Source organism: Aureobasidium melanogenum (genome assembly GCF_000721775.1).
Source record: "Aureobasidium melanogenum CBS 110374 unplaced genomic scaffold scaffold_1, whole genome shotgun sequence".
Lineage (NCBI taxonomy): Eukaryota > Fungi > Ascomycota > Dothideomycetes > Dothideales > Saccotheciaceae > Aureobasidium > Aureobasidium melanogenum.
Window position 1 is genome coordinate 176,584 of NW_024470053.1, and position 24,763 is coordinate 201,346.

The window sequence follows — 24,763 nt, forward strand, 5'->3', positions numbered from 1 at the left end:
CTCAGCGGCGCGCAAGCAACTCGCAAGCTCAAGGGACCCATCGAGCACACACATTCATCGCTCACAACAGCACCTTCTTTCGAACCATTCATTGGATTGTCATCGCCCCGCTTGTGCTACACGATCCGCCACAATGAACGGTGATTCATATTCCAGCCGTGGTATTACGCTCGCACTGGCACAAATTACAACTTTCTAACTTTTCATCTTCAGATCGTCCCAGCGGCAGACACGCGTCTTCGCGCGATCACTACGTATGTTTGTTCATGTGCGCAGTATCGTAAATAGCTAACAAGTGCTAGTCATCCAGAGACGACCGTCGCGACCGAGACCGTGGTGGAGACAGAGAACGCGAGAGAGACAGACCACGCAGACGCTCGCGCTCACCCGGACACCGCCCACGCAGAGACGAATACCAGGGAGACTCATACTCGTCGAGCCGCGACTACAGGGAGCGCGAGAGAGAAGACAGATACGCTGGAAGACGTGGAGGTGGTCGCGAATGGGACAGAGGAGACCGTGGCTCTGACCGACGAGGAGACCGCCGTGACGACCCGCGCGGTGGCAGAGACCGCGGCGACCGTGGAGGTGATCTGTTTGACGACCGCAGAGGAGGTGGTAGAGGAGGACGCGATCGTGCCCCTCAGCAATCCATCGATCAGAAGCGCAGCCCCAGCCCTCCCAGAAAGCCCAAGGAGCCCACCCCCGATTTGACCGATGTCGTGCCTATCCTCGAGCGCAAGCGTCGCCTGACTCAATGGGACATCAAGCCTCCTGGCTACGAAAATGTCACAGCTGAGCAGGCCAAGCTCTCGGGCATGTTTCCTCTTCCTGGTGCTCCTCGCCAACAACCCATGGACCCCACGAGACTCCAGGCTTTCATGAACCAGCCTGCAAATGCTGGCGCCAACACTGCTCTCAAGCCCTCCAACGCTCGCCAGTCAAAACGTCTCTTTGTCCATGGAATTCCTCCTAACGCAACCGAAGACAACGTTATCGACTTCTTCAACCTCCAGCTCAATGGCCTCAACATTGTCAGAGGTATGGATCCTTGTGTGTCAGCACAAATCTCGCCCGACCACGAATTTGCTCTCTGCGAGTTCAAGACACCGGAAGATGCTACAACCGCTTTGGCTTTCGATGGCATTTCTATGAGCAACGACTCTGTCAATGGCTCAGCAAATGGAAGACCGGCAGGCCTGCAGATTCGCCGTCCCAAGGACTACATCGTTCCTGCTGTCACAGATGAGAGCGAGCAGACACAAGGCATTGTCTCTGAGAACGTCCCAGATACCCAGAACAAGCTGAGAATGACCAACATCCCCACATTCATCGAGGATGCACAAGTCAGAGAGTTGCTTACAACTTTCGGCGAGCTCAAATCCTTCGTCCTCGCCAAAGACACTTCTTCTGGCGCAAGCCGTGGATTTGCTTTCTTCGAGTACATGGATCCTACCAAGACTGATGAAGCTGTCACAGGCTTAAACGGTATTGAGTTGGGTGACGGTGCGCTTAGAGCTGCAAGAGCCGCTATTGGTGTGCAGCAGGTTGGCGGAGACATGAGTGTGAACGCCATGAGCATGCTTGCCGGTACCACAAGCTCAGACGTGGAGCAAGGTCGCGTGCTCTGTCTGTTGAACATGGTCACAGCAGAGGAGCTTTTGGATAATGATGAATACGAAGGTAAGCGAAAAAACTCGATAGCTTCATCGTGACCCGATTAACGCTTGTCCAGAAATCGTCGAAGACGTCAAGGAGGAATGCAGCAAGTACGGATCAGTACTGGACATGAAGGTTCCCCGTCCTTCTGGCGGTAGCAGACAGTCCAATGGTGTCGGAAAGATCTACGTCAAGTATGACACAAACGAGTCTGCTTCGAAGGCTTTGCGTGCTCTGGCTGGCAGAAAGTTCGCTGACCGCACTGTGGTCGTTACCTTCTTTGGCGAGGTTTGTCATCACCCTTGTGTCCACTGCAGTCTGACATATACTAATTCGTGTTTTAGGAGTACTTTGATGTTAACGCATGGTAAATTAACGATAATCTGATACCTGGAAGATATTGGCAATCTTGCAACGTGCTCTTTTCGACACGTTTTGGGCATGAAAAAGCAGGGATTTCGTTGTACAATAGGAAGAATCCAAGCCACTCAGTTGTAGCTGTTGCTTGCAAAAGCGCTCTCACATCTGTTGTCTGCACCTCGAACAATTAGTCTTTTATTCTCTGTGCTGTGACCAACTCTTTGGTGTTCTGGAAACTCAACGGTGGTTTCATCAAAAGTCCGGGGGCGGAGCACAGCCAGTGAACAGCCTCATCTATATTGGGCATCAGACCCCTCTTGTTAACTTCCCCTCCAACCTTTTGTATCTTTTGAACTTTTCCTTCTGTTATACACTTTTTGACAACACAATCAATCATGCCTTTTGGAATGGGAAAGAAAGAGAAGGAGGCGGCCGAGGAAAAAGCATCTCGCTCGTCATTGTTCTCACGCTCCAAGGGCAAGGACAAGGCAGCAGCGCCCGCAGCAAACCCCTACGCTACTCAATCGACTCCCGATCCTTATGGCGCCAAACCTGCAGACCCATATGCCAACTCGTCAGCTGCTCCTCCTGCTTACGACAGTCGCTCTACCATTTCCACAATGAGTGAGAAGTCTCCTGTCCCGCCTGGTGGTTATGGTGGTAGCGCACCACGATATGGAGGTTCTGGAAACTACGCACAACAGAGTGGATACGGCAGCAATCCATATGGCAGCGATCAACCACAGACCTCTCGCTACGGTGCTGGAGGATATGGTGGCCTTGGACGACGACCCAGTTTGGACACTATCAGCACTGATGGTGGAAAAGCAGCCCTCTTTGGTGATGCTCCCAAGAGACAACAAGAGCAACAACAACTACAAGCCAGCCAAGCCGCACAAGAACCCTCCTCTGACAACAGCTACGCAAACAGTGGCATGTCTGGAGGTTATGGAGGAAGCTCCAGCGAACTTTACGGCCAGCCCGACCGCTACCTGACAGCCGAAGAGCAAGAGGAGGAAGACGTCAAAGCAGCCAAAGACGAGATCAGATTCATCAAACAACAAGACGTGTCTTCGACCCGCAACGCTCGCCGTATTGCCGAACAAGCAGAAGCCACTGGTCGCGAGACTCTAGCTCGTCTGGGTGCCCAAGGCGAGCGCATCCATAACACAGAGCGCAACCTCGACATGGCATCACACCAAAACAGACTCGCTGAGGAAAAGGCACGCGAGCTCAAGACATTGAACAGAAGCATGTTTGCTGTACACGTCTCCAACCCTTTCACCGCAAAGAAGCGCGAGGAGGCTGCCAATGCAATTGCGCTCGAGAAGCACAGAGTAGAAAGAGAGCGTGCAGATGACACGAGAGCAAATGCCTGGTCTACAACAGCACGTCACCAAGGCCAGGAAAGGTCTATGCGCAATCTCGGCAAGACACACGACAAAGCCACTCTGGCCAACAGAGCCAAGTACCAATTCGAGGCCGATAGTGAAGATGAGGCTATGGAAGGTGAGATTGAACAGAACCTGGACATTATCCACAGAAGTGCAAAGACATTGCATGCATTGGGCAACGCTATGGGCGATGAGCTCGACGAGCAGAACAAGCACATCAACCGCATCATCGGAAAGGTAGGATTGTTCTCCTTTATTCACATTCTCTGTTTCTTGTCTCAATTTACTGACTTACCCCTTCTCGCAGACCGAGACCGTCGATGATGAGATTGCTATGAACAGAATCAAGCTCAACAGGATCAGATAGAGCGAAGTTCAAGCATGTATTCTTACTTGGGCTGCTGTGATTCAATGGCGTTTGGGAACGGAAAGGCTTTCGCATTGGAGGTTTATAGACGGGTAATTGTGCAAAGAACGGGTTGGCATTGAGAAAGCAGTGCTCTCAGAATAACAAACACTTCTAACAATTCTGTTGTGCTAAGACCGTGTGTGGAAGGCTTGCAGTGATTGTAGTCGATCTTTGTTGAGAGTAGAGAGGTTGATTTCTGCAATAATATATACTTGGGGTAGGCGCGGTTCGCGAAGGAGGAAGGGACAGCTGAGAAACATAGAAAAAGGCAAGTGCAACCAACACCTTCTACTACTTGCCAAACAACACAACTTTCAACTCGAGAGCTCGATGGCGCTCGTAGCGACAATATCATATCCACCGTCTTCATCAAAGAGCTTTATCTTCCCAACATATCCATGGCGGTATTCCTCGTTCGTAAGCAATCCCCAATCTCGTATGGCTCCTGTATGCAGCAGCCACTTCGAGATAAGTCGAGGAAAGCAGAGTATATAGAGGCAAGTACAACCCTTCATCCTTTCCAGTAACTTCCAAGCAACACACCTTCAAATTGGAGGTTTCGAGGGCAGTCAAAGCCCCAACAGCATATCTAACGTCTGTATCGAAGCGAGCTATTTGCTTCATCTTCACACCATATTCAGGCGATTTGCCTCGTTGGTGAGCAGTCCTGTGAGTTGTATTGCTTCTGCATACGGTAGGTGGTCCAAGACGTGTTTGAGACCTCACACATTCTCTCACATTCTCTCGAGTATTGACGGAACGAAAACGGTATGTCTGTATAGGTGCCTACTCTATATCAATGCTTTGTCTCCAACGCCTCTCGAAAAGCTGCGGTTGCTGTGGTCGCTCTTGCCTCAAAGAACTCATCTTACTACTCAAGTACTGGTCCCCTTTCCCAGAGCCAATGGCTATGCCAGCGGTAGTTTCTGTCTTGAGCAACCCATTCTCGTGCAGGAGTTTGAGGGAAAAGCTCACCAATGTCAGATGCTCTGGGCTCGCGCGACACAGCTCAACACCAATAGTGGCGAAGATGGCTACAAATTCAGCTTTCAAAATCGACTCATCACGGCAAGACCGACATGCCCACCAGTCTTGATATGGAGGGGCGACTTGCACGCCTGATCCTGGGCCATTTAAGCGAGAACGTACCTACCGACTCTTGCGGCAACATTGCCCTCAGATGAATGTCCATTGACAAAAACGAGGCTAGAATAATGTTGGCGCTGATTGCATCTTCTCGCCAGGTGAATCATCATCAGGCAGCAGAACGCTCATCAGACATTGGCCTCTGCCTGAATTGACGAGCTGCCATTAGCTGCGGTTGCAGTGAATTAAGCGAGAGGTAAGTCGCAATTAGTTGCCACTCAAGAATCGTCTGTCTCGAGGAAGGTGCCTCGACGAAAAGGGCAGTTACCTCACTCGGACGAACATCAACTCGGGCCATCTCTCAGCGAATATACCGACCAAGGACTATCGATTTGCAAAGAGTCAAGTTCAGGTTGCTGGGAAGTAAAAGTGAATAAGGGCTTGGCATCCAGACCTCGGACGAAATGGGGAAGTGAAAAAAAGATGAGATGCACAGACCGCGGAAAATCGAAAATCGCCTACCCGCAAGCCTTTTCTTAAGCTCCCAGCACCTCTCACCTCTTCCTCCTTCCATCCCTCCCCATCTTTTTCCCTTTATACCCCTCTATATCCTTCATCATGAGCGACGAGGTTTACGACGGTGCCGTCGGTATCGATCTTGGTAGGTTTTTGCGCACACTCACATTGCCGAAGCGCAATCCCACAAGACCAAAATTGCTAACAGAACTTCAGGTACCACCTACTCTTGCGTTGCCAACTACGATGGTAACAACGTCGAGATCAGTATGTCTTCTCTCTGGAGCTGTTTTTGCAGCTTTCGCCTACAATGAGCGCGCAATTCTGACCTGCATGTTCCACAGTCGCCAACGAGCAGGGTTCCTTCACCACCCCTTCTTTCGTTTCCTTCACTGCTGAGGAGCGTCTGATCGGTGAGGCCGCCAAGAACCAGGCTGCCATGAACCCCGCCAACACCGTCTTCGATGTCAAGCGTTTGATCGGTCGTAGATTCGATGACCCCACCGTCAAGAAGGACATTGAGTCCTGGCCTTTCAAGATCGTCGACAACGCTGGTTCCCCCATGGTCCAGGTTGAGTACCTCGGCGAGACCAAGACTTTCTCTCCCCAGGAGATCTCCTCCATGGTCCTCCTCAAGATGAAGGAGGTTGCTGAGACCAAGCTCGGCAAGAAGGTCGCTAAGGCCGTCGTTACCGTCCCCGCCTACTTCAACGACAACCAGCGTCAAGCCACCAAGGACGCTGGTGCCATTGCTGGCCTCAACGTTCTCCGTATCATCAACGAGCCTACCGCTGCCGCCATTGCCTACGGTCTCGGTTCCGGCAAGTCTGACAAGGAGCGCAACGTCCTCATCTACGATCTCGGTGGTGGTACTTTCGATGTTTCCCTCCTCCACATCCAGGGTGGTGTCTTCACTGTCAAGGCCACCGCTGGTGACACCCACTTGGGTGGTCAGGACTTCGACACCAACCTCCTTGAGCACTTCAAGAAGGAATTCACCCGCAAGACCAAGAAGGACCTTTCCGGCGATGCTCGTGCCCTCCGTCGTCTGAGAACTGCTTGCGAGCGTGCCAAGCGTACTCTTTCCAACGGTACCCAGGCCACCGTCGAGATCGACTCCCTCTTCGACGGCGAGGACTTCAACGCCAACATCACCCGTGCCCGTTTCGAGGACATCAACGCCAAGGCCTTCAACGGCACCATCCAGCCTGTTGAGCAGGTCCTCAAGGATGCCAACATCGACAAGTCCAAGGTTGACGAGATCGTCCTTGTTGGTGGTTCCACCCGTATTCCCCGCATCCAGAAGCTCCTTTCCGACTTCTTCAACGGCAAGAAGCTCGAGAAGAGCATCAACCCCGATGAGGCCGTCGCCTACGGTGCCGCGGTCCAGGCCGGTATCCTCTCCGGAAAGGCCACCTCCGCCGACACCGCTGACCTCCTCCTTCTCGATGTCTGCCCTCTCTCCCTCGGTGTTGCCATGGAGGGTAACATCTTCGCTCCCGTCGTTCCCCGTGGTACCACTGTCCCTACCATCAAGAAGCGCACTTTCACCACGTAAGTTCTTGTCACGACGACCTATATCTTGAACTATACTGACTTCTCAATTAGCGTCGCCGACGGCCAGACTACTGTCAGTATCCCCAATTCGTTCTTCCCATCATCATGCGCCATCGCAATGCACGAAGGAAAGCTGCCGGCTCGCACTTCCACTGAGAGTCTTGATTTCACATGCTCTCAGTGGACACGCGAGCAGCTTATCTACTATCAAAATGCAGAATATCAAATGAATTACAGGAGTATCCAAGGAGAGCCCGATATCACTCGACTCTCAGTGGAACATTTCTGTTCTTGTTCATTATTTTGCATTTTGATGGTCGAAAAGCTTGGCACGGCTTCGCTGGGAGCGTTGCCTTCCAGGGTCCACCATATCTCCGCCAAAACTTCACCATATCACAACACAACTTGCTCTATATCATTAGAACATCTCGCTGACTGTTTTAATAGGTACAATTCCCCGTGTACCAGGGTGAAAGACAAGAGTGCAGCTACAACACCTCTCTCGGTAAGAGTGTTTTTGAATTTATAAATCTCGACAATGTGCTAACAAATTCCTCCAGGTGAATTCACTCTTGCTCCCATCCCCCACATGCGTGCCGGTGAGGCCGTTCTCGAGTGTGTCTTCGAGGTCGATGTCAACGGTATCTTGAAGGTCACCGCCACCGAGAAGACCTCCGGCCGCAGCGCCAACATCACCATCTCCAACTCCGTTGGTAAGCTCAGCTCCGCTGAGATCGACAAGATGGTTGAGGATGCCGCCAAGTTCAAGTCCTCCGACGAGGCCTTCACCAAGAAGTTCGAGTCCCGCCAGCAGCTCGAGTCTTACATCTCCCGTGTTGAGGAGATCGTTTCCGACCCCACCCTCTCCCTCAAGCTCAAGCGCAACCAGAAGGAGAAGATCGAGTCTGCTCTCAGCGACGCCATGGCCCAGCTCGAGATCGAGGACTCCTCTGCCGACGACCTCAAGAAGAAGGAGTTGGCCCTCAAGCGTGTCGTTACCAAGGCCATGTCCACCAGGTAAACGTCTTGCATCATATGACGGTTTAATGGGCGTTCTTCTTTCTTCATTTGTTTTAGATTGGTACAGCTGGGTTCAAAAAGCTATGCTCGATTTTTCTTTATGAGATGCAGGTGATCGCTTGCATGGCAGCGGGCATCTCAAACAGGCAGTTTAGGGTGTTGCTGGCTTGCTTTTTGCGAGATGGAAAAGCTACACGAAAAGCAGTCAAAAACTTCAATGAACAATCATGTCAAAAGAATATCTGTCTATCTGTGTGCTGTGTGAATCAATTGACTCAAGTGAATCATCCTGATTACTCTTGTTTTGACATTATGGATTTCTAAATCGCGAAAAGGATGATCTCTCGTCTATGTATTGTATCCCGGTCTGTCTTGAATTGCGGATGTTCTCCATAAGATCGATGAGCCAAGTCAGCCTGTTGTTCTTCTATCATCACCGGTATTGCTTCAACATTCTTGTTGGGAAATCTCGATGCTGTCAAAAGGCACAGTATTATAATGAATTAAGCGGTGTCCAAGGAGAGCATTCTTCTGTCATGCTCTCTGTGGGCATCTTCAACAGGTCAATGACACTCTGCATTTTTACAGCAGGATTGACGACGTGTCTCTATTCTGAGATCAAATCGATTCAGAGTGTTGCCAGCACAAGAATTTGTGGTTGTGGCCCCCCACACCGTACCACAGCGTATCCCGTTCAGGAGAGGATTGCGAACAGTGCGGGCTTTCGGTCAAGTCGCGGTCCGGACGGTTCCTTGTTGTTGCTTGACTAAGGTTCTTTTTTTTATTTAGTGTCGCCGGTTGGAAATGAGATCCAGTAAGTTTTATTCTTTTACACTATGAGCGACTTGCTGCAGCAAGAATACAAGAGGCTGACAGGGACAGACTCGTCCACTCTTGAGGGCCCCCTCTCAGAAGACGCCTTGGCCAACTTGAAGCTATACAAGTACTCGTCTGTTGACAAGTCATTCACCTCGCGCTATGTCCTGAAACACTATGTACGTTGATCGCGACCCTTCAATTCTCGAACTACTCGGCAAGACTACGACAAACATACACATCAAGCAAGAGCATGGAAAGGGGCATGACGGAACCCTGCATACAACCGGGCATTGAAGACGCAACAAGGCATTGAGGGCTGACATAGGGGTGTCGAACAGTGGAACGCATGCGTCGAATTTCTGCCACTATGGCTGGCTCCCAACATGGTGACGCTGCTGGGCTTCTTCTGCATCATCAGCAATGTCGTCCTAATGCTCATCTATGACCCTGCGTTGACTGGAACCGCTCCCTCATGGGTCTACTACAGCTATGCCCTCGGCATTTGGGCTTACAGCACCATGGACAACATTGATGGCAAGCAAGCTCGTCGTACTGGAACTTCGTCTCCATTGGGTGAGCTTTTCGAGTAAGTGCTACCCACCTCCTATCTCAATCTGGCAAGAGCAATGCTGACAGGGGCGAATTAAACAGTCATGGTATCGACAGTCTCAACTGCACGCTCGCATCGCTCCTCGAAACATCGGCCATGGGTCTTGGTTCAACACGCCTCGGTGCTCTCACTGCACTTGTGCCCACACTGCCCATGTTCTTCTCGACCTGGGAGACATATCACACCCACACCCTGTTCCTTGGCTACTTCAATGGCCCCACCGAGGGTCTAATCATTGCTGCACTCATTATGATCCTCTCTGGTTACTACGGTCCTACACTGTGGACATCTCCGCTAGCCTCTCTCTTCGGCCACGAGCAATTCCTCGGCAAGACCTGCTTCCTCGATCTCTGGGGTCCTATTTTGATTCTTGGACTCTGTCTCGCACATATTCCTGATTGTGTCAACAACGTATACCAGGCAAGAAAGGGCAGAAATCAGTCTTTGTTCCCTGTCCTGCTAGAATGGGCTCCCATCTTGATTTTCACTGGTTCTTTGTGCGCATGGCTAGGATCGCCTTACTCGCATCTGCTGAAGGATAACCATTTGTCCCTGCTTTGTTTCACCCTCTCGCCAGCTTTCGGCCGCATGACCACCAAAATCATCCTTGCGCATCTGACTCGCCAGGAGTTCCCCATGTGGACTGTCATGCTGGCCCCACTCCTTCTCGGCAGCATTCTCATCAACTTGCCCTACATTGGTCTTCCTGGTCTGTCGGCAAGCTCTGAGCTCTGGTTCTTGAGAGGATACCTTGCATTCGCCACTATTGTATACGCGCGCTGGGCCATCTATGTCTGCAACAGCATCTGCAACTACTTGGGTATCAACTGCTTGACCATCCCCGAAGAAAAGTGGATGGCATTGCAGGCTGGCGCACCTCCAGTCCAGAGACCTGAGGCAAACCGCTTGGCTTCTGGATCCATCAGGTTGCAGAAGGGTGGTGCCAATGGCAAGTTTGCTTAACCAGCCCACAAGCCACGTCTTGGTTTTCTGAGACGCTAAAGAAAGGATGAACACAATTGAAGATTGGATGATGATACGCTCGCTAACTGAAAAATGCTTTTCATGGGGACATGAAGCCCCTTCCGTTTTATGCATAGATGTAATGAGTTTGATTTTTTAGCTGCCACACGAACTGAAGATAGAAATAAGGCTCCAAGCCGTGAGATAGAAATGACAAGTTAATGCCTCTCGAACATTTCTGATATAGCTTGTAGCTTGTGTTCTCATCGACCTAGCAAGTCATTCAACCAAGATTTGGTTTGGCAGCCACATAAGCGTCCTAGCACACTGCACATTCTCGATATTGTGAACGTAGAAAATTGGTATTCACAGCAGTCAGTAGGTATGCATCTGTCGATCGAATCCACGCCATCCCATAAGCATCAGAACAAGACGCCCAAACTCCAAGCCTGCTGAATCAAAAGGTCTTTCGAATCTTCTAATGTTCCGAGTCTCTTCCTCGTCTAGCTTCTCAGAGCTCTCAATCTTTCGCCCAGGTTGTCTTCCTCGACTTCGGTGGGGTTGGCAGGGGCCTTTATACCCTGTGCGGGAGTTGCACCAGCCATTTCTTGGTTGAGTTCGACACCGGCTTCGTCGGCGACTTGCGACATGAGTCTGTCGACGTCTTCTTGGGGTGTGCCTACGGCGGTAGCGCTGGAGGTGGCGTTTTCGTAGTAGCCGGTCGCGACGTCCAGATCCTCGAATTGCGACTCGAATTTGTCCATGACTGCTGAGATCTGAAATTTCCTCTTTGTCAGCCAAACAGCTCTGCTTCCGACCAGTTCCACCATCTAAAGTAGCTCAAGGCAGCAACATAACACTCACCTTTTCCAAATCCATAGCCTTCATAGCTCCATCCATGCCTTTTACCACATTCGCCATACTACCCGTGACTTGACGCATGGTCACAGCAGTTTGAACTCTGCTAGCGACAGCATCAATCCTTGAAGCCAGGCGCAACAAGTTCAGCTTCTCGTTCTGCTTGCGAATAGCATTCTGAGCGTAGATTTTGGCAATGTCGCCGTGGTTTTGCTGGATGGCCTTTTTCAGTTTTGCCTTTTCGGCATTTTCATCTTTGCCGGCTTTGGCGGATTGGCGGTTGAGTTGTTTGGCGGTGAACTGTGTGAGGAAGGAGTGGGTTAGTGAGAGGTCGCGGAGGTATGACGATGGGTGTGGTGGGGTGGCTGAGAGCGTGTGTACCTTGAGGTTGAAGAGAGCCTTTTCGAGCCCGGACATGATGACTGTGCGTTAGTCGTGAGACTTCGAGTGCATATAGGTGATTGTGTTTGGGAAAAAGATGTGGCCGATATGCTTTAGGTGCTGGCACTGGGTTGGATGCACGATGATGGACGGCGGCCGAGGCCGACGAGAGTGTGGGGTCTTGGCCATTCGTCACTGTCACATGCGCCTCTTCAAACATCATCAATCACTGCATGTTCAATATCACGAAAAGGGTCCACTCTCGAAAGGGAAAGTTCGATTGCAGAAAGATGATCTTATGCTGTCTTGCTCCTTCCATGCCATGTTGCGCCAAAGTCTAACATAAACCAGTAGAGATGGGGTATCTAAAGAATCGTATCGTACCAAACGCCCTTGACGCCTCTGGTCCCAGCTGCTGTGTCTCTCATTTTGTCTTTCATCATGCTGCCGGCTCAGCAGGCTCTGCAGGTCCAGCATTGAACTTCTCGTTGGCCGATCTGAACAGCTCTTCCTGCTGTCTAAGCAGTTCCTCCTCGGTCATGCCAGATTGCTCGATCTTGCTCTGCTTCTTTTCGCGACTCTGTTATCCTTGTATCAGCACCTTCCCTGACCAAGTTGTTTTTCCGTATCCGACTCACCGCTTGTTGTGATTTGAACTGTTGTGCGACCTCGAGCAAGTCCGGAACGTATTCATTGAAGCCCAGCTCTTCCAAAGCCTTGACAATGTGTTCACAAGCAATTGTCTTTTTCGCGTCCTTTTCGGCAATTTCGTTCGCTTCGGAAGATATCATAGTGATGAATTCGACGCAACATTCGATGAGCAAGTCTCGTGTCTCTTTAGCGAAGGACATTCCCTGGTCATTGGCGAGGACTTCGGTAATGATCTTTTGGACGGTTGCTGTGTTGTCCTTGTCAGTCGCGCTAATCGGTTGGTCTCGATGCTAGAGCGGCGCGTACCTCTGGGCAGAGTGAGCTCGTCACTGCCTGCAAATTGTTAGTATGTTTCGGTCGCAAAGAGAGTTTCGTCGCGAAGAATGTTTCCGTACCAGCGAATTCCTTGTCCGACATGTTCAAGTATAGTTTCTGAAGCCTGAGTAATCAGTGAAATCAACGATTCGGCCAGAGAAGTGTCGATGCCAACATGATATAACAGCGGCGCGCGAGTTTGGGGGAATGCAGCAGCTTTAAGTCTCACATGGAGCATGACGAACGGCTTCTGCCGCAGCACGGCTTCCGTCACCAACGCGTCCGAGCTTCACAGCCTATTTCTTCTGACGCGACTTTTTTCCTTTTGCTTTCTCCTTCCAACAGCCAACTGCGCAAAAGGTATGTGATCATTTCCTCCTACTCTTCTCCTCAGCACACATTCAAGGATGAACATTCGTGTCGCCCCTATCTTACCTTTACGTGGTGATTTACCTGTCTCAACCAAACGGACTCTCTGAAAGAATTCTTGCACAACACGCTCATTTCTCAGACTCGTCTATGATGAATGTAAGCTAACATTGCAATTCAGATAGATCTTTCACATCCTCCTGCTTAACTAAAGCTCTGCATATATCATGCACCTTGTCAAAGCAATGGTTCAATGAAGGACTTTGGCAGCGCGCGCTGAGTGCGCCTGGCGCGACACTCAGCTAGAACAGTCGAGGTTAGTCATGCATGAGCATCATCTCCTCTTTCTACATGATGAGAAAATTATGTTATATACACCTCCTAGTCCCATGAGGAATAAAATAATGGTTCGATTACCTGAAATCCTTCTTCTCATCTTCCACTGTTCCATCACCTTGTCAGTCTCATGTTTACCAATACATGTCTAGGTACAGTCAGGATTATCAACTCTTCCAGCTCTTTCCAAGTTTCATGCATCGTAAGGTTAGTAATCTCTCCTCTTCACCTCCGCTCTCCTTGCGTGATGAACAAAATCATTCCATGCTAAACCTGAAGGCTTACGCCATATGGTGATCAAAATGTATTGCTTTTCATCTTTCAACTGACTGCACTTGTTCACTCCATTCTCGCTTCAAAACACACCTTGAAGTACATTCGACTAACGTCTGAAAAAGTTTGTCTTTAGTCCACTACTCCTGGAAAGCCGCGAGCTTCTCGTCGTTCCAACTCAAAAACTTGCCGTTCAACTCCTTGGGCGCATCGAGTGCCAGTTTGGCCATGACATGACCAGGCTGCTCGGGCTTAAGCAAGCCTCCAGTCTGCTTCAACTCCTTGAACTTGGCTGCATCCTTTGCATCCATGTTGGTGTGGTGGACGTCGCGGATAGATACTTGCATGTCCGTGTCTACTACCCCTGGCCTAATTGACAAGGTGGTCACATCGGGTTCCTCGACTGCAAGAGTCTGGGCAAGGTGGTTCAACACAGCCTTTGATGCACCATACGCTCCCCAAGTGGCGTAGTTGCCAGTGGCTGCACCAGAAGAGCAAAGGATGATACTGCCCTTCGATTCACGGAGTGCTGGCAGAGATGCCTTGACCTATGTCGATGGTTAGTCCTGGTCCTCTACTTCAACAGTAAAGGATCGACTGACCAAAGCGATGGCTGAGAAGACGTTGACATCGAACAATTGTCGCCATTCTTCTGCTTCCACATTGGCGACGCGCTTGACAGGTTCAAGAATGCCGTGGTTGACAATGATACTGTCCAGGCGCTGCCACTTGGACTTTGCCAGGTCTGCTGCCTTTTGTCCGAGCGAAAGATCCGACAGATCACCAGCGAGGACCTCGACTTGTCCAGGGTATTGTTGGCTCAGCTTGTCCATAGGCTCGCGGCTTCTGGCAACTGTCACGACGCGACATGATTGTTTCAGCAGATAGTGTGCAATCGCGAGACCAATGCCTATCAATTTCCATCAATTTTTGTTCCTCTTTTTCATGCGCTATTTCTCTTTACCTCGCGATGCTCCGGTCAGAATGACAACTTTGCTGGCGGCCATGATGAGTTTCTATTGGTTGTTGATACAAGAAGCTGTGTTTGCTGGGCAAGAAAACTTCGGATGAAGTTGCTTCGAGAACGAGCCCCACCGCCCCGCACACGTCACCAAGCGTCCCTATCACCCGCCTTCCTCTTTTGCCTCAGTATACATCTATACTAGAACAAACAAGTAGGTTTTCTCTGCGATGTCACAGTATTCGGTGTCTGTATTCTTGAGTACAAGACGATCTCATTCTTTGCTCTAATCACTGAAAAGCTTTTGTATGAAGGCTTTCCAGCGTTTATCATTTGGTCCAACACGATCTCTGTCTAGCAGACTTTACACGATGAACAGTTCGGATTCTACAGTGATCCTGGGAGCAGGAATCATCGGCGTATCCACTGCTTACTACCTGTCCCAATCTAAGCCTGGCTCGTCTATCCATCTGATTGAATCATCACCCGAGCTCTTCGCCTCTGCATCTGGCAAAGCAGGAGGTTTCCTCGCTGCTGACTGGTATGGTCCTGCATCTGCACCTCTTGGTCTCTTATCCTTTAGACTCCACAAGCAACTTGCTGATGAGCATGATGGTGCTCGGAAGTGGGGGTATTCGAGGAGTACTGGTGCTTCGTTTGCCGAAGGCCAAGACAACATGAAAGAGGAAGATAAGGAAGGCGAGTGGCTCGAAAATGGCAGGAGCAGGGCTGAAGTCGCTGGAAGTCATGAGTTTGTCGAGGGGGAAGGGCCGGCTTGGTTGACGAGGAGGAAGGGTGATGGGTATGATGTTATCTCTGCGGATGAGACTGTTGCTCAAGTGTGAGTTTTGATGTTCGACGGTAGCGAGTACGAGGCTGACAGGTAACAGAGACCCCTTGAGGTTATCACAGTTTCTATTGGAAGAGTGCAGGAAGAGAGGTGTACAAGTTCATCAACCAGCAACACCAACATCTATATCTACAGATGACAATGACACCATGACTGCCCTCAACGTCAAACAAGACGATGGCTCAAAAACACAGAGTAAATTCACCCTTTCCATATTATCTCCATATCTCTCTTTACTGATTCACTGAATAGTCCCATGTACATCCCTCCTCTTCGCCTGCGGCGCCTGGACCCCAAAAGTCTTCCGCTCACTCTTCCCCTCCTCACCCCTCAAACCTCCCATCTCTCCCTACGCAGGCCACAGCATTGTAGTCTCGTCTCCTCACTGGACAACCTCCCACGAACAAAACGGCTGCCATGCAATCTTCAGCAGTTCATCCTCAGGCTTCAGCCCCGAACTCATCAGCCGCATAGGCGGAGAAATCTACATTGCAGGATTAAACGATGGCAGCATCCCTCTGCCTGATCTAGCTACAGAGGCAAAGATCGAAGATTCTGCTATTGAAGAGTTGAAAAAGACTGCAGAGAGGATGTGTGGGATTCCTGGGCAGGAGGTTAAGGTCCTCAGGGAGGGATTGTGCTTTAGACCTGTTACACCTAGGGGAGAACCTATTCTGTGTCAGGTTGAGGAGAAGAAGTTAGGAGGTGTGAAAAGTTCAGGTGGTGTGTTTGTGGCTGCGGGACATGGCCCTTGGGGTATTTCATTGAGTTTGGGAACGGGGTTGGTTATGAGTGAGATGATTAGGGGTGTCAAGACTAGTTGTAAGGTTGGGAGGTTGGGTATGCAGTAGACGGACTTCTCTATACATGGCCAAACCTTTGTCCGTCAATGCCTTCTGAGCATTCGACCCTTCACAACGAGCTCACTCGATTCTGTTCGCACTGATTCTGCAATTCTCTTGCACGAAGATGTTGTGGATGACTTTGTGCGAGGCACCATTTGGCCAAGTCTAGGTTGCTGCTGTAGCCACCCTGCTATAATATTTGATCTTGCTCCATCGATTCATCAACCACTAGGTTCGATACTAGATGCGGTCTTGATGGTCTCTCTCGGACTCTTAAACGATATAGTATCTTACTGATGTGCTTATCTCTGTCTGTGACAAGCTCACTAACCATTCTTGTCAGAAACTGTTCAGACTTGAGAAGGTCCTTAAGAGTTTTTGATCCGCCAGGCCTATGGCAAAGACATATACCACTCTTATCCTCAAACAAGCATGAGACGTATTCAACACACTCTGGAAATTGCGCTGCAGCCATATCATAAAACCAGTTGTATATTTAAAGTATCGTCTTAGTGAATATAATGTGGGTTCGAGATCATTTCAAAGTCCCCCCGAAGCGTCAAGAGAGCCTCGAGCAACCAAGTCCGTGTTCTACAGATCAACTGCTTGTATTTCTTCCGGATGCATAGACCGATATAGACTGGTAGCTCCGTTGGACCAAATGATCGAAGAGCGCATGCTTACTCCGGGCACCAGGATTTCCACGATCCTCATGAAGCCAAACAAGTCTCGCTAAATCGTATGGTGTCGACAATCCTGGAAGTGAATGATCACTGGCCGGACAGAGTATCGTGTGATATAGCTAGCGTTGGTAAGACAGGTCTGCCAACGCTTTTCCGTCAGATGATCGCTCTGTCAACCTCGTCGATAGGCCTGGAAAGGCCGCAGAAGAAGCGAGGCTCCGGTTCATCGCTTTGCTGCAACCTTCACTAGCACGAGAATACCTCATATCTCGCGTGTAGACCGGCAGCGGGTTTGACTGATGCAGCTGGGCAGCACGATACTTTAGGAGACAATGATTTGCGACATCCGGAAGCTCTCGACGCTGGTGTGTCTGCATAGTTGACGATATTCGATCAAGCAAAATGCGACTCGACGTGATGCGCGACTGCCGTCTCATCTCCTTCAAAGTTACCGCACACAGGGCAGGTAGCGATGGCTGCAGCTTCTCTAATCGGCTCCTCTTCCTCAACTGGCACCTGCGCCTTCGCACCTCCCTTTTTCTTCTGCTTCGCCGGCTTCATATATGCAAAAAGATCAATCTCCTCAGCTGGCGCCTCACCACCTTCATCCAATCTAATATCTCGAGATTGAAATTTAGAACGACGGTTATCTCTTTCCCTAGGTGGTCTTGAATTTCTTGATGCAGAGGTTGGTGTTGTGGAAGTTTCTTGTGGAGGTATTTCGCCAGTGTGCATTCTTTGTACGCGACCGACTCTACCGTCGCTGAGACGCACTTTGATGCCTCGAGGGTGATTTCCAGATGTCAGCACGTTTTGGACGATGCCTTGGACTTGTCGGCCGGTGGGTTGATCTGCTTTGAGGACGATGGAGACCGCTGCGCCGGGTACTACCTGGCTGGTGTTTGGGACCGGCATGTTGGTCTGATCGAAGATTTCTTATCGACTTCTTTCTTCAAACTTGTGTGTAGTTGTTGTGAAGAGACCTAATATGCCCCGGAATGATTAATTTTGTCCTTAGATGATAGACGAAAATGTTGATGATAATGTTGCTGATATGTCATGTGAAGAGGACTTCTCATTGTGCAAAGCCACGAAGTTCTGATGCGTGCTTGCCATGACTGAACAAGCTCAGACCATCACCACTCTGCTCACACCTATAACCCACCTTCTACATATCTCGAGCATATATACTCTATACTAACATCATGCTGCGATTCATACAACTTAGCAAATATATGCTCGTCTCCTGCCTCAACACTCGCCCCATACGAATCACCCCTGACCATCCTTAACTATCCGTCATCGGAACGCTGTTGCAATACATCCGAAACTTCGACCCACCAGCGGCCATGTCTCGGGGATAACATCTCAAATATCTGACTTGTGCTCTCCACTTTCCTCCACGCTTCCGCATCCTCGATTGGGGAATTATTTGCACCGCTTTACTTTCGGCAAAAACGATGAAGTCATGACCTGCGGGCGGTGAAAGAAAAACGCCAACTTGCAAAAGGCGTGAATGCCTGCCGTAGATTGTTCCAAGGCAAACCGGTGATGCTCGGCACGGTTGGACGCGGTCTTGGAAAACCAGGCGTTGAGGAAAGGAGCCATCTGAACAGCGCGTGCAGGATCGCGATGCCTTGATTCAAGGAAAAAACGACAACGTGGGAAGTGGAGTGTGCTTTTTTGATGGGTTCAAGCGACTTTGTTGAACTTGTTCTAGTGGAAAACCCGTTTGATGGTTTGTTATTTGATAATCGTTGACGTGGTTAACGAGGATCCTAGCGCTTTGGTATGCAGGGCTGTGCAGAATCGATGCGCGCGACATGTGTCAAGCTGTCAAGAAGTGTGTTCATGTGATTGTTCCTGGCTGTGATAGAGCTTTCGAACAAATCGCGCTACGAGGGGAGGCTACAGAGCGTTAAAAAGATAGTCAGGTACGCGCCTGATACAGGCAAGTCTCGCATTTAAGCAACCTGGGGCCCCAAAGATGCTGCATGACTGTGTAGATGCAAGATGATCGATCACTGATGGAGATCTGTTCCAAGCTCATAGAACGAGGTGACAGCGTCAAGAGACGAGAAAGGGCGTGAAGCGATTCGAAGAGGATTGGAAAATGCCGATAGTGAATGCGGTATGTACAGTAATCCAAATGCATCTATCTTCTATACACGAACAAACATGTAAACCAAAAAGCCAGTAAAGTACAGCATCGAAGCACATATATACAAATGATGCTTGCTTTTGATTCTCCGTCCCCAAACCATAAATCCAATACAAATCGCTAATCATAACATCAAACAAAAAGCACAAGACATTAAAGAAGACATGAAGAGCCATGATTCATCAGTGAATCTTATCCTGGACAACATCGGCAGTAGCTGCGGGATCGTGGATGTTGGCAATCGCGCTCTGCAGAGCACTAGTCAGATCAATGTGGAAGAAAGGTCTGTTGAGACCGTGCACAACAATCTTCTTCTGGTTGGCTTGCGCGCCGTATGCCTTGCTGTTCTGGATGGTTTGGTTGATATCGCTAGAAGTTTCACTGCTTTCGCCGTGAACCTCTCTGCTTTGCGAACGACCGATCTCAAGGTCGCGGTGCTTCTTGTGCTCGGCGTGGTTGATCTCATATTGAGCGTCAGCAGCAGCACTCGATGAACCACCGAGTTCAGCAACACTGAAGATAGGCTTCCAGCGTTGGTATTCTTCACCCTCTTCAGTAGGGTAACCGAAGCCAGCAGCTGCAAGAGCTCGTCGAGTCCAGCGGTTGTTGATATGAGCAAAGTGCCATTGAACCTTCTGTGGGTTGGTGTAACGATCGAGCTGGTTGCGAACATCGATGAGGTGTTGTACAGAAGTAACATCGACATTGTTTACGGATGAGAAGTCCAGAATGACAGCCTTGAGAGTTGGCTTATCCTCTTCAACAACAACAGCCTTACCACGACGCGGGCCAGGGTCATTCCAGGGACGGTCTCCAGGTCTGTTGTATGGGTTGGGGTCGGTGCGGCGAGTTTGCTTGAAGATCGTAGATACCATGTAGTCCAGGTAGTGATTGGCATTGGGGTAGTTGTATCCCTCAGAGAACCTGTAGATGAAGACTCCAGGGTAAGGAGACTCAGTCTCGATCATGGGGTTGGAACCATCATCGTGCTCGACGGGCAGGAAGATGTTGCGGTCTGCCTTCTCGTGATCATAGTGGCTGGCAGGTCTGTCCTTGTCTTCAAGAAGATGATCTCCGATGACTGAGTGAACCTGAACCTTTCCAAGGAAACGACCGCGAGCTTTGACAACACGGAAGAGGAGGAGCGCGACAGACACACAGATGGTGGTGTAGATGCCGTTCTCAATCGAGGAGAAAACGGTGACGAGAACACCAGCGAAGAAGATTAGAACCTCAAGTGGAGAAATTCTCCAGAACTGGTACACAGTGTTGGGAGGGGTAATAAGATCACCGACAGCATGAATAATGACAGCTGAAAGGACGGCATTAGGAATGTAGAAGAAGACTGCTGGCAAGGCATAGATGGCCAACAGGACAATGACGGCGGTGATGACTCCAGCAAAAGGTGTACGGACGCCTGCCTTGGACTTGATAGCAGTACGCGAGAAAGAACCGGTCACAGGGTAGCCGCCGAGGAAAGGTCCGAGAAGGTTTGCAACACCAATGGCAACAAGCTCTTGTGAAGGGTCGATAGTGTAGTTGTTGACTCTGCCAAAAGACTTTGCGATGGAGATGTGTTCAATAAGCAAGACAATGACCGAGACGGGAATCTGGCTAGCGAAGGTCTTGATGATCGGAATAGTGACATCAGGCACAGCAGCATGCTTGAAGCCACGGGGAACAGTTCCCAGAAGCTTGAACTTCGCCCGGCTGTTATGCTGGTGGATGCCAGGGATATTGCGGTTCACCAACCAACTGATGAGAGTGTAAAGAAGAATGATGAAGACGGTACGCAGAGTCGAGCAGAAGAACAAAAGTCTGCGGTGCTTAGGGAATCTGTTTCCAGCGTATTGGAAACCGAACCTCAAGAGGTAGAGGAACAAGAGAGCAGTGAGACCGATTGCGGCATCCAGTTTTGTTCTTCCGAGATGCTCAAGGATGTGGATAACAACAAGATATGTCGAATCACGAGTCGAGAAGCCAGTGATGCCCATCAAAGTAGGGATTTGGCCGACACAAATATTGATGGCAGATCCGGTCATGAATGCTGAAATTGAGGTGAGAGAAATGAAGTCGACAAGCCAACCGAGGCGGACGAGACCCAAGAAGCAGACGATCGCACCAACAATGATTGAGAGTGCAGATGCAATGACATGAGGCTCGAGATTCGGATGGTGTTTTCGAGCGTCAATCACGATGTTACCAACGATGGTAGACATGACGGCGACGGGCTGTAGACAATGTAAGCGAGCAGTCTTTCAGGATCGAGGATGGAAACTTACACCGATGGTGATATCTTTGGAAGTAGCGAAGAACCAGTAGATCAATACACCCATGAAAGACGAGTACAGACCGTACTCTACTGGGAGCTCGGCAAGTTTGGCGTAAGCCATACCTTGAGGGACGACGACAGCACCGATGGTAATACCAGCGACCAAGTCACCACTAAGCCACTGAAGGTTGTAACGACCGATCCAGCGGGTGAAGGGGAAAAGGTTGTGGACATAAGTGACCATGTCGTTACCACTTGGAGTGACTTCCCTGAACCACTCCCAGACTGTAGGCTCAGCTTCGACAAAGGTGTCGGCACTGGAGACGGAAAAGACAGATTCTCCTCTGGTAATCTTCTCAGCTTCGACTTCATGGCGGTAGTCGAGTTTGATGCCCAGGACTTTGGCCAGGCCGTGGCCAACTTGAGCCCTTCTAGAAGGCATGTTGAAGGTGTGTATAGTTGATATGGATCAACACAACGAGACCAAGTTGACAGGTGTAAGGATTAGGTATGAAAAATAGGAGTTTGACGAGAGACAAGGTGAGGGTTTATAGACCTCACTCGCTGCAGAAAGAACGTTGGATTATCCAATAGAGGGCTTGGATGAGCAATCCGGGGTCTGGAAATGATGTTCTCCAGAATGTGTGGGAGGCGTATTTGGAAGCGGGAAGGGCTGCAATCCAAAGATCAAGAACTCAACGAGGATTGGTAGAGGCTCTAGCCAGAACAGCCAAAACTAGGACGAACGGTGGTAAGCCGAACGGGTCTGGCGAATCACAAGAACGACGAAAGGCGTCGGACAAGGCGTGCTGCACACGAAAGAAAGAAGGTGCAGGAATGCAATTGAGAAAAGACAAACTAGGAGAGAATTGCGGTAGAGACGACGAGGTATATCGATCCAGATCTCAACCGGCAGCCATCAAGCTTTGAAACGACGTCGACCTTTCGTCGTCGTATGGAAGTAGTGGGCCGCCCAGCAAAGCATTGGTATCACATCATTGACGTGATACCAATTCGGGGTTAGACGTTTCGCTTTAGTACCGATCCCCGCTGGATTTGGACCCAATCACAGACGTATGTCATGGCGTGCTTTGTTAAGGGTTGACGACATTCCAAAGATCGATATTTTCACAGCTTCCAAGCAGCAAGAAGACAAGGCAAGGCTTGTGAACAACTTCCAGGTACCGCATTCGTGCTGTGAGATGGCGCCAGGGCTCAAGCACGCGAAAATCTAGAATCAAGCACACGAAAATCCTAGGGCTGAGAGAAACGGCGCATGGGACGAGAGCAGTAGACAAAGCATGGTCGTTGTGCTCGACGACTTCGGCGAAGAGCAGGAGCCGCATCCGAAAAGCAGAGTGGTTGCATCACGACCAAAGAACAATGGAAACAAATCGATCCAGGGGGGCAAAAAAATTCATGTCGGTGGCATTTGTGCTCCTGAAATTGGCAACGCGTAAGACGGTGGGCAGAGCATCTTCTAAGCTCTGACTGATAGACCTTTGCAAATGAATGGCACTCGCAGGAAGAAGAGAGGATGGAATAGATTTGATATGTCAGAAAGTGGACTCTCACTCCATGCCCCGCAGAAGGAGGCTGACTGGCACCGCGGAGACAGGTGATTTCTCGATGATGATGTTGGAGAGAGTTTGGTAGAAGCAAAAAGAGCCTCGGACGGCGGACGAGCCGCCACGCTGTCGGTGCGAAGGTCCGGCACTTGACTTGATGAACGAACAGAAGATGCAGCAGAATCACGTGCATCTTGGCAAGCAGCAGATTGGCGGGAGCAGCCGCGGGAAAGCTTAAACGCGATGCGCGTAGTACGAGCTGCTGCAGGAGATGCGTGCATGGGACAAAAACGACGGCGCATGTCGATAGCACATTCGTAACAACATGACGAGTCTCGAAACACTGGTCCTCAAAGGTGCTGTGGGCGATGTAGAGTCGGGTCTGGAGCAGCTGCGCTATACAGTCCTGTCAGATGGCATAGCCAGCAACAGCGATGGCATGGTGAGCGTCCCAAATGTAAACAAAGTCCCCAGAGCAACATCTGACAAGTCTGCCACTCCAGTCCGAACTGCGCATCTACATCTGGCTCATCCTACTCAACGTGCCTCCACTTCGCACTGATGCCTACCTCGATCTTGTGCGACAGGGTGCCTCGCCTGCTTACACCAAGATCCGCAACGACACCTTTCGCACCCTGACCACAGACCCTCTGTTCCGCCGTCGCGTCACCGAGAACAGCCTCACCCGCGTCCTCAATGCTATTGCCTGGAAGTTGCATGATGCCCACGAGGCCCGAGTCAATGGGTGGATGTCACCACCTACCTTGTCCGTACCCAGGAGCATCGACGGTCAGTCGGACCAGGTCACCTCGCCCACCTCGAGACACCGCGCATCCATCACTGGCACAGAGGGCTCTGAGGCCGGCGATGGCGCTTCTCATGTCGGCTATGTTCAAGGCATGAACGTCATGGCCGCCCCTTTCTTGTACGCCGCCCGTAGTGAGGCTGAGGCATTCGCTGCATTCGATCGCTTCATCACAGTAGAGTGCCCTGGCTATGTGAGAGGCTCCATGGATGGTGTCCATAGAGGCTTGGCTTTGGTTGACAAGATTCTGGCTATTGTGGACCCCAAACTGTCCGCCTACCTGGCAAGCAAAGGCATGGAGGCTCGCATTTATGCTTTTGCCAGCGTCCTGACCATGTGTGCTTGCACTCCTCCTCTACCTGAGGTCCTCCAGTTGTGGGACTTCTGCTTTGCCTATGGCCCGCATCTGAATCTGCTCTGCATCGTCGCCCAATTGGTTCTTATCCGAGACCAGCTTCTGACCAGTCCAAGGTATATCTATCATGTATCCACTGTATTTGCCACGTCTAACATAACTGTCACAGCCCGAACCAAATCCTGAGATCATTCCCGCCCCTTCAAGCATCCAAGATCAAGCCCATGGCTATCAGCTTTGTACGAAAACTTCCAGACGACCTCTACCAACAGATCGTCGATCATGCAAAATGAGAAAGCTCAATTCAATGCATAACGATTAATGACCAAAAACCATACGACCTAATGATCTGATGATAGGCGTTGCTAGCAGTCCACGACACCGAACAATGCGCTCGAGGATGGAAACAGGGTTTTACAGAAATAGGCTGTGTCAGGGTTACCTGAGCGCTCCGACTTACATGCTCGCTCGGCGCGAATACACGACTAGAAGATCTCGCAATAAAGTATCGAAGTTATGGAAGCTGAAATTGAAAACGGAAACGCATTGTTGGTGCGATTTCAAGGAATGCAATTTGTTCGTGCTGAGGCCTGCATCCCAGCTTCGACATCAAAGAACTATCTTTTACCCTATCAATCCGGAAGCAGATCTTCGGTTCATCGTCCTTTGTTTCCTGCATTGTCATTG

At 50.2% G+C, this 24,763-nt stretch overlaps 11 protein-coding genes across 11 annotated transcripts; 6 read left to right on the forward strand and 5 right to left on the reverse strand.

Moving 5' to 3' along the window:
• Positions 1 to 256: 256 nt before the first annotated feature.
• Positions 257 to 2,030, forward strand: M437DRAFT_61470 (uncharacterized protein; the record flags this gene model as incomplete). The annotated part of the gene is made up of 4 exons (XM_041023939.1): positions 257 to 268; positions 303 to 1,683; positions 1,736 to 1,947; positions 2,004 to 2,030. The coding sequence occupies 4 exons, from the start codon at positions 257 to 259 to the stop codon at positions 2,028 to 2,030; spliced, it is 1,632 nt and encodes a 543-aa protein (XP_040884039.1).
• A 396-nt stretch (positions 2,031 to 2,426) lies between these two features.
• Positions 2,427 to 3,780, forward strand: M437DRAFT_38317 (uncharacterized protein; the record flags this gene model as incomplete). Its single annotated transcript, XM_041019814.1, has 2 exons — positions 2,427 to 3,650; positions 3,721 to 3,780. 2 exons carry the CDS (start codon positions 2,427 to 2,429, stop codon positions 3,778 to 3,780), a joined length of 1,284 nt encoding a protein of 427 aa, XP_040884040.1.
• A 1,746-nt stretch (positions 3,781 to 5,526) lies between these two features.
• On the forward strand, positions 5,527 to 8,002 carry M437DRAFT_37894 (heat shock protein 70; the record flags this gene model as incomplete). The annotated part of the gene is made up of 6 exons (XM_041019737.1): positions 5,527 to 5,569; positions 5,641 to 5,691; positions 5,769 to 6,978; positions 7,033 to 7,054; positions 7,429 to 7,486; positions 7,542 to 8,002. 6 exons carry the CDS (start codon positions 5,527 to 5,529, stop codon positions 8,000 to 8,002), a joined length of 1,845 nt encoding a protein of 614 aa, XP_040884041.1.
• An 835-nt stretch (positions 8,003 to 8,837) lies between these two features.
• On the forward strand, positions 8,838 to 10,393 carry M437DRAFT_61473 (sn-1,2-diacylglycerol cholinephosphotransferas-like protein; the record flags this gene model as incomplete). The annotated part of the gene is made up of 3 exons (XM_041023940.1): positions 8,838 to 8,996; positions 9,159 to 9,406; positions 9,457 to 10,393. 3 exons carry the CDS (start codon positions 8,838 to 8,840, stop codon positions 10,391 to 10,393), a joined length of 1,344 nt encoding a protein of 447 aa, XP_040884042.1.
• A 503-nt stretch (positions 10,394 to 10,896) lies between these two features.
• Positions 10,897 to 11,668, reverse strand: M437DRAFT_36098 (uncharacterized protein; the record flags this gene model as incomplete). Its single annotated transcript, XM_041019381.1, has 3 exons — positions 10,897 to 11,169; positions 11,258 to 11,551; positions 11,633 to 11,668. 3 exons carry the CDS (start codon positions 11,666 to 11,668, stop codon positions 10,897 to 10,899), a joined length of 603 nt encoding a protein of 200 aa, XP_040884043.1.
• A 403-nt stretch (positions 11,669 to 12,071) lies between these two features.
• Positions 12,072 to 12,700, reverse strand: M437DRAFT_79683 (histone-fold-containing protein; the record flags this gene model as incomplete). The annotated part of the gene is made up of 4 exons (XM_041027227.1): positions 12,072 to 12,212; positions 12,271 to 12,530; positions 12,590 to 12,616; positions 12,679 to 12,700. 4 exons carry the CDS (start codon positions 12,698 to 12,700, stop codon positions 12,072 to 12,074), a joined length of 450 nt encoding a protein of 149 aa, XP_040884044.1.
• A 1,016-nt stretch (positions 12,701 to 13,716) lies between these two features.
• M437DRAFT_36301 (NAD(P)-binding protein) lies at positions 13,717 to 14,583 on the reverse strand (the record flags this gene model as incomplete). The annotated part of the gene is made up of 3 exons (XM_041019417.1): positions 13,717 to 14,124; positions 14,179 to 14,486; positions 14,541 to 14,583. 3 exons carry the CDS (start codon positions 14,581 to 14,583, stop codon positions 13,717 to 13,719), a joined length of 759 nt encoding a protein of 252 aa, XP_040884045.1.
• Positions 14,584 to 14,908: 325 nt separating this feature from the next.
• M437DRAFT_61477 (FAD dependent oxidoreductase) lies at positions 14,909 to 16,238 on the forward strand (the record flags this gene model as incomplete). Its single annotated transcript, XM_041023941.1, has 3 exons — positions 14,909 to 15,378; positions 15,428 to 15,582; positions 15,640 to 16,238. 3 exons carry the CDS (start codon positions 14,909 to 14,911, stop codon positions 16,236 to 16,238), a joined length of 1,224 nt encoding a protein of 407 aa, XP_040884046.1.
• A 1,070-nt stretch (positions 16,239 to 17,308) lies between these two features.
• Positions 17,309 to 17,830, reverse strand: M437DRAFT_35823 (uncharacterized protein; the record flags this gene model as incomplete). Its single annotated transcript, XM_041019328.1, has 1 exon — positions 17,309 to 17,830. One exon carries the CDS (start codon positions 17,828 to 17,830, stop codon positions 17,309 to 17,311), a length of 522 nt encoding a protein of 173 aa, XP_040884047.1.
• A 1,428-nt stretch (positions 17,831 to 19,258) lies between these two features.
• On the reverse strand, positions 19,259 to 21,790 carry M437DRAFT_36814 (sulfate permease; the record flags this gene model as incomplete). Its single annotated transcript, XM_041019513.1, has 2 exons — positions 19,259 to 21,307; positions 21,359 to 21,790. The coding sequence occupies 2 exons, from the start codon at positions 21,788 to 21,790 to the stop codon at positions 19,259 to 19,261; spliced, it is 2,481 nt and encodes an 826-aa protein (XP_040884048.1).
• Positions 21,791 to 23,241: 1,451 nt separating this feature from the next.
• On the forward strand, positions 23,242 to 24,369 carry M437DRAFT_38161 (cell division control protein-like protein; the record flags this gene model as incomplete). The annotated part of the gene is made up of 3 exons (XM_041019785.1): positions 23,242 to 23,358; positions 23,420 to 24,192; positions 24,246 to 24,369. 3 exons carry the CDS (start codon positions 23,242 to 23,244, stop codon positions 24,367 to 24,369), a joined length of 1,014 nt encoding a protein of 337 aa, XP_040884049.1.
• Positions 24,370 to 24,763: the final 394 nt, after the last annotated feature.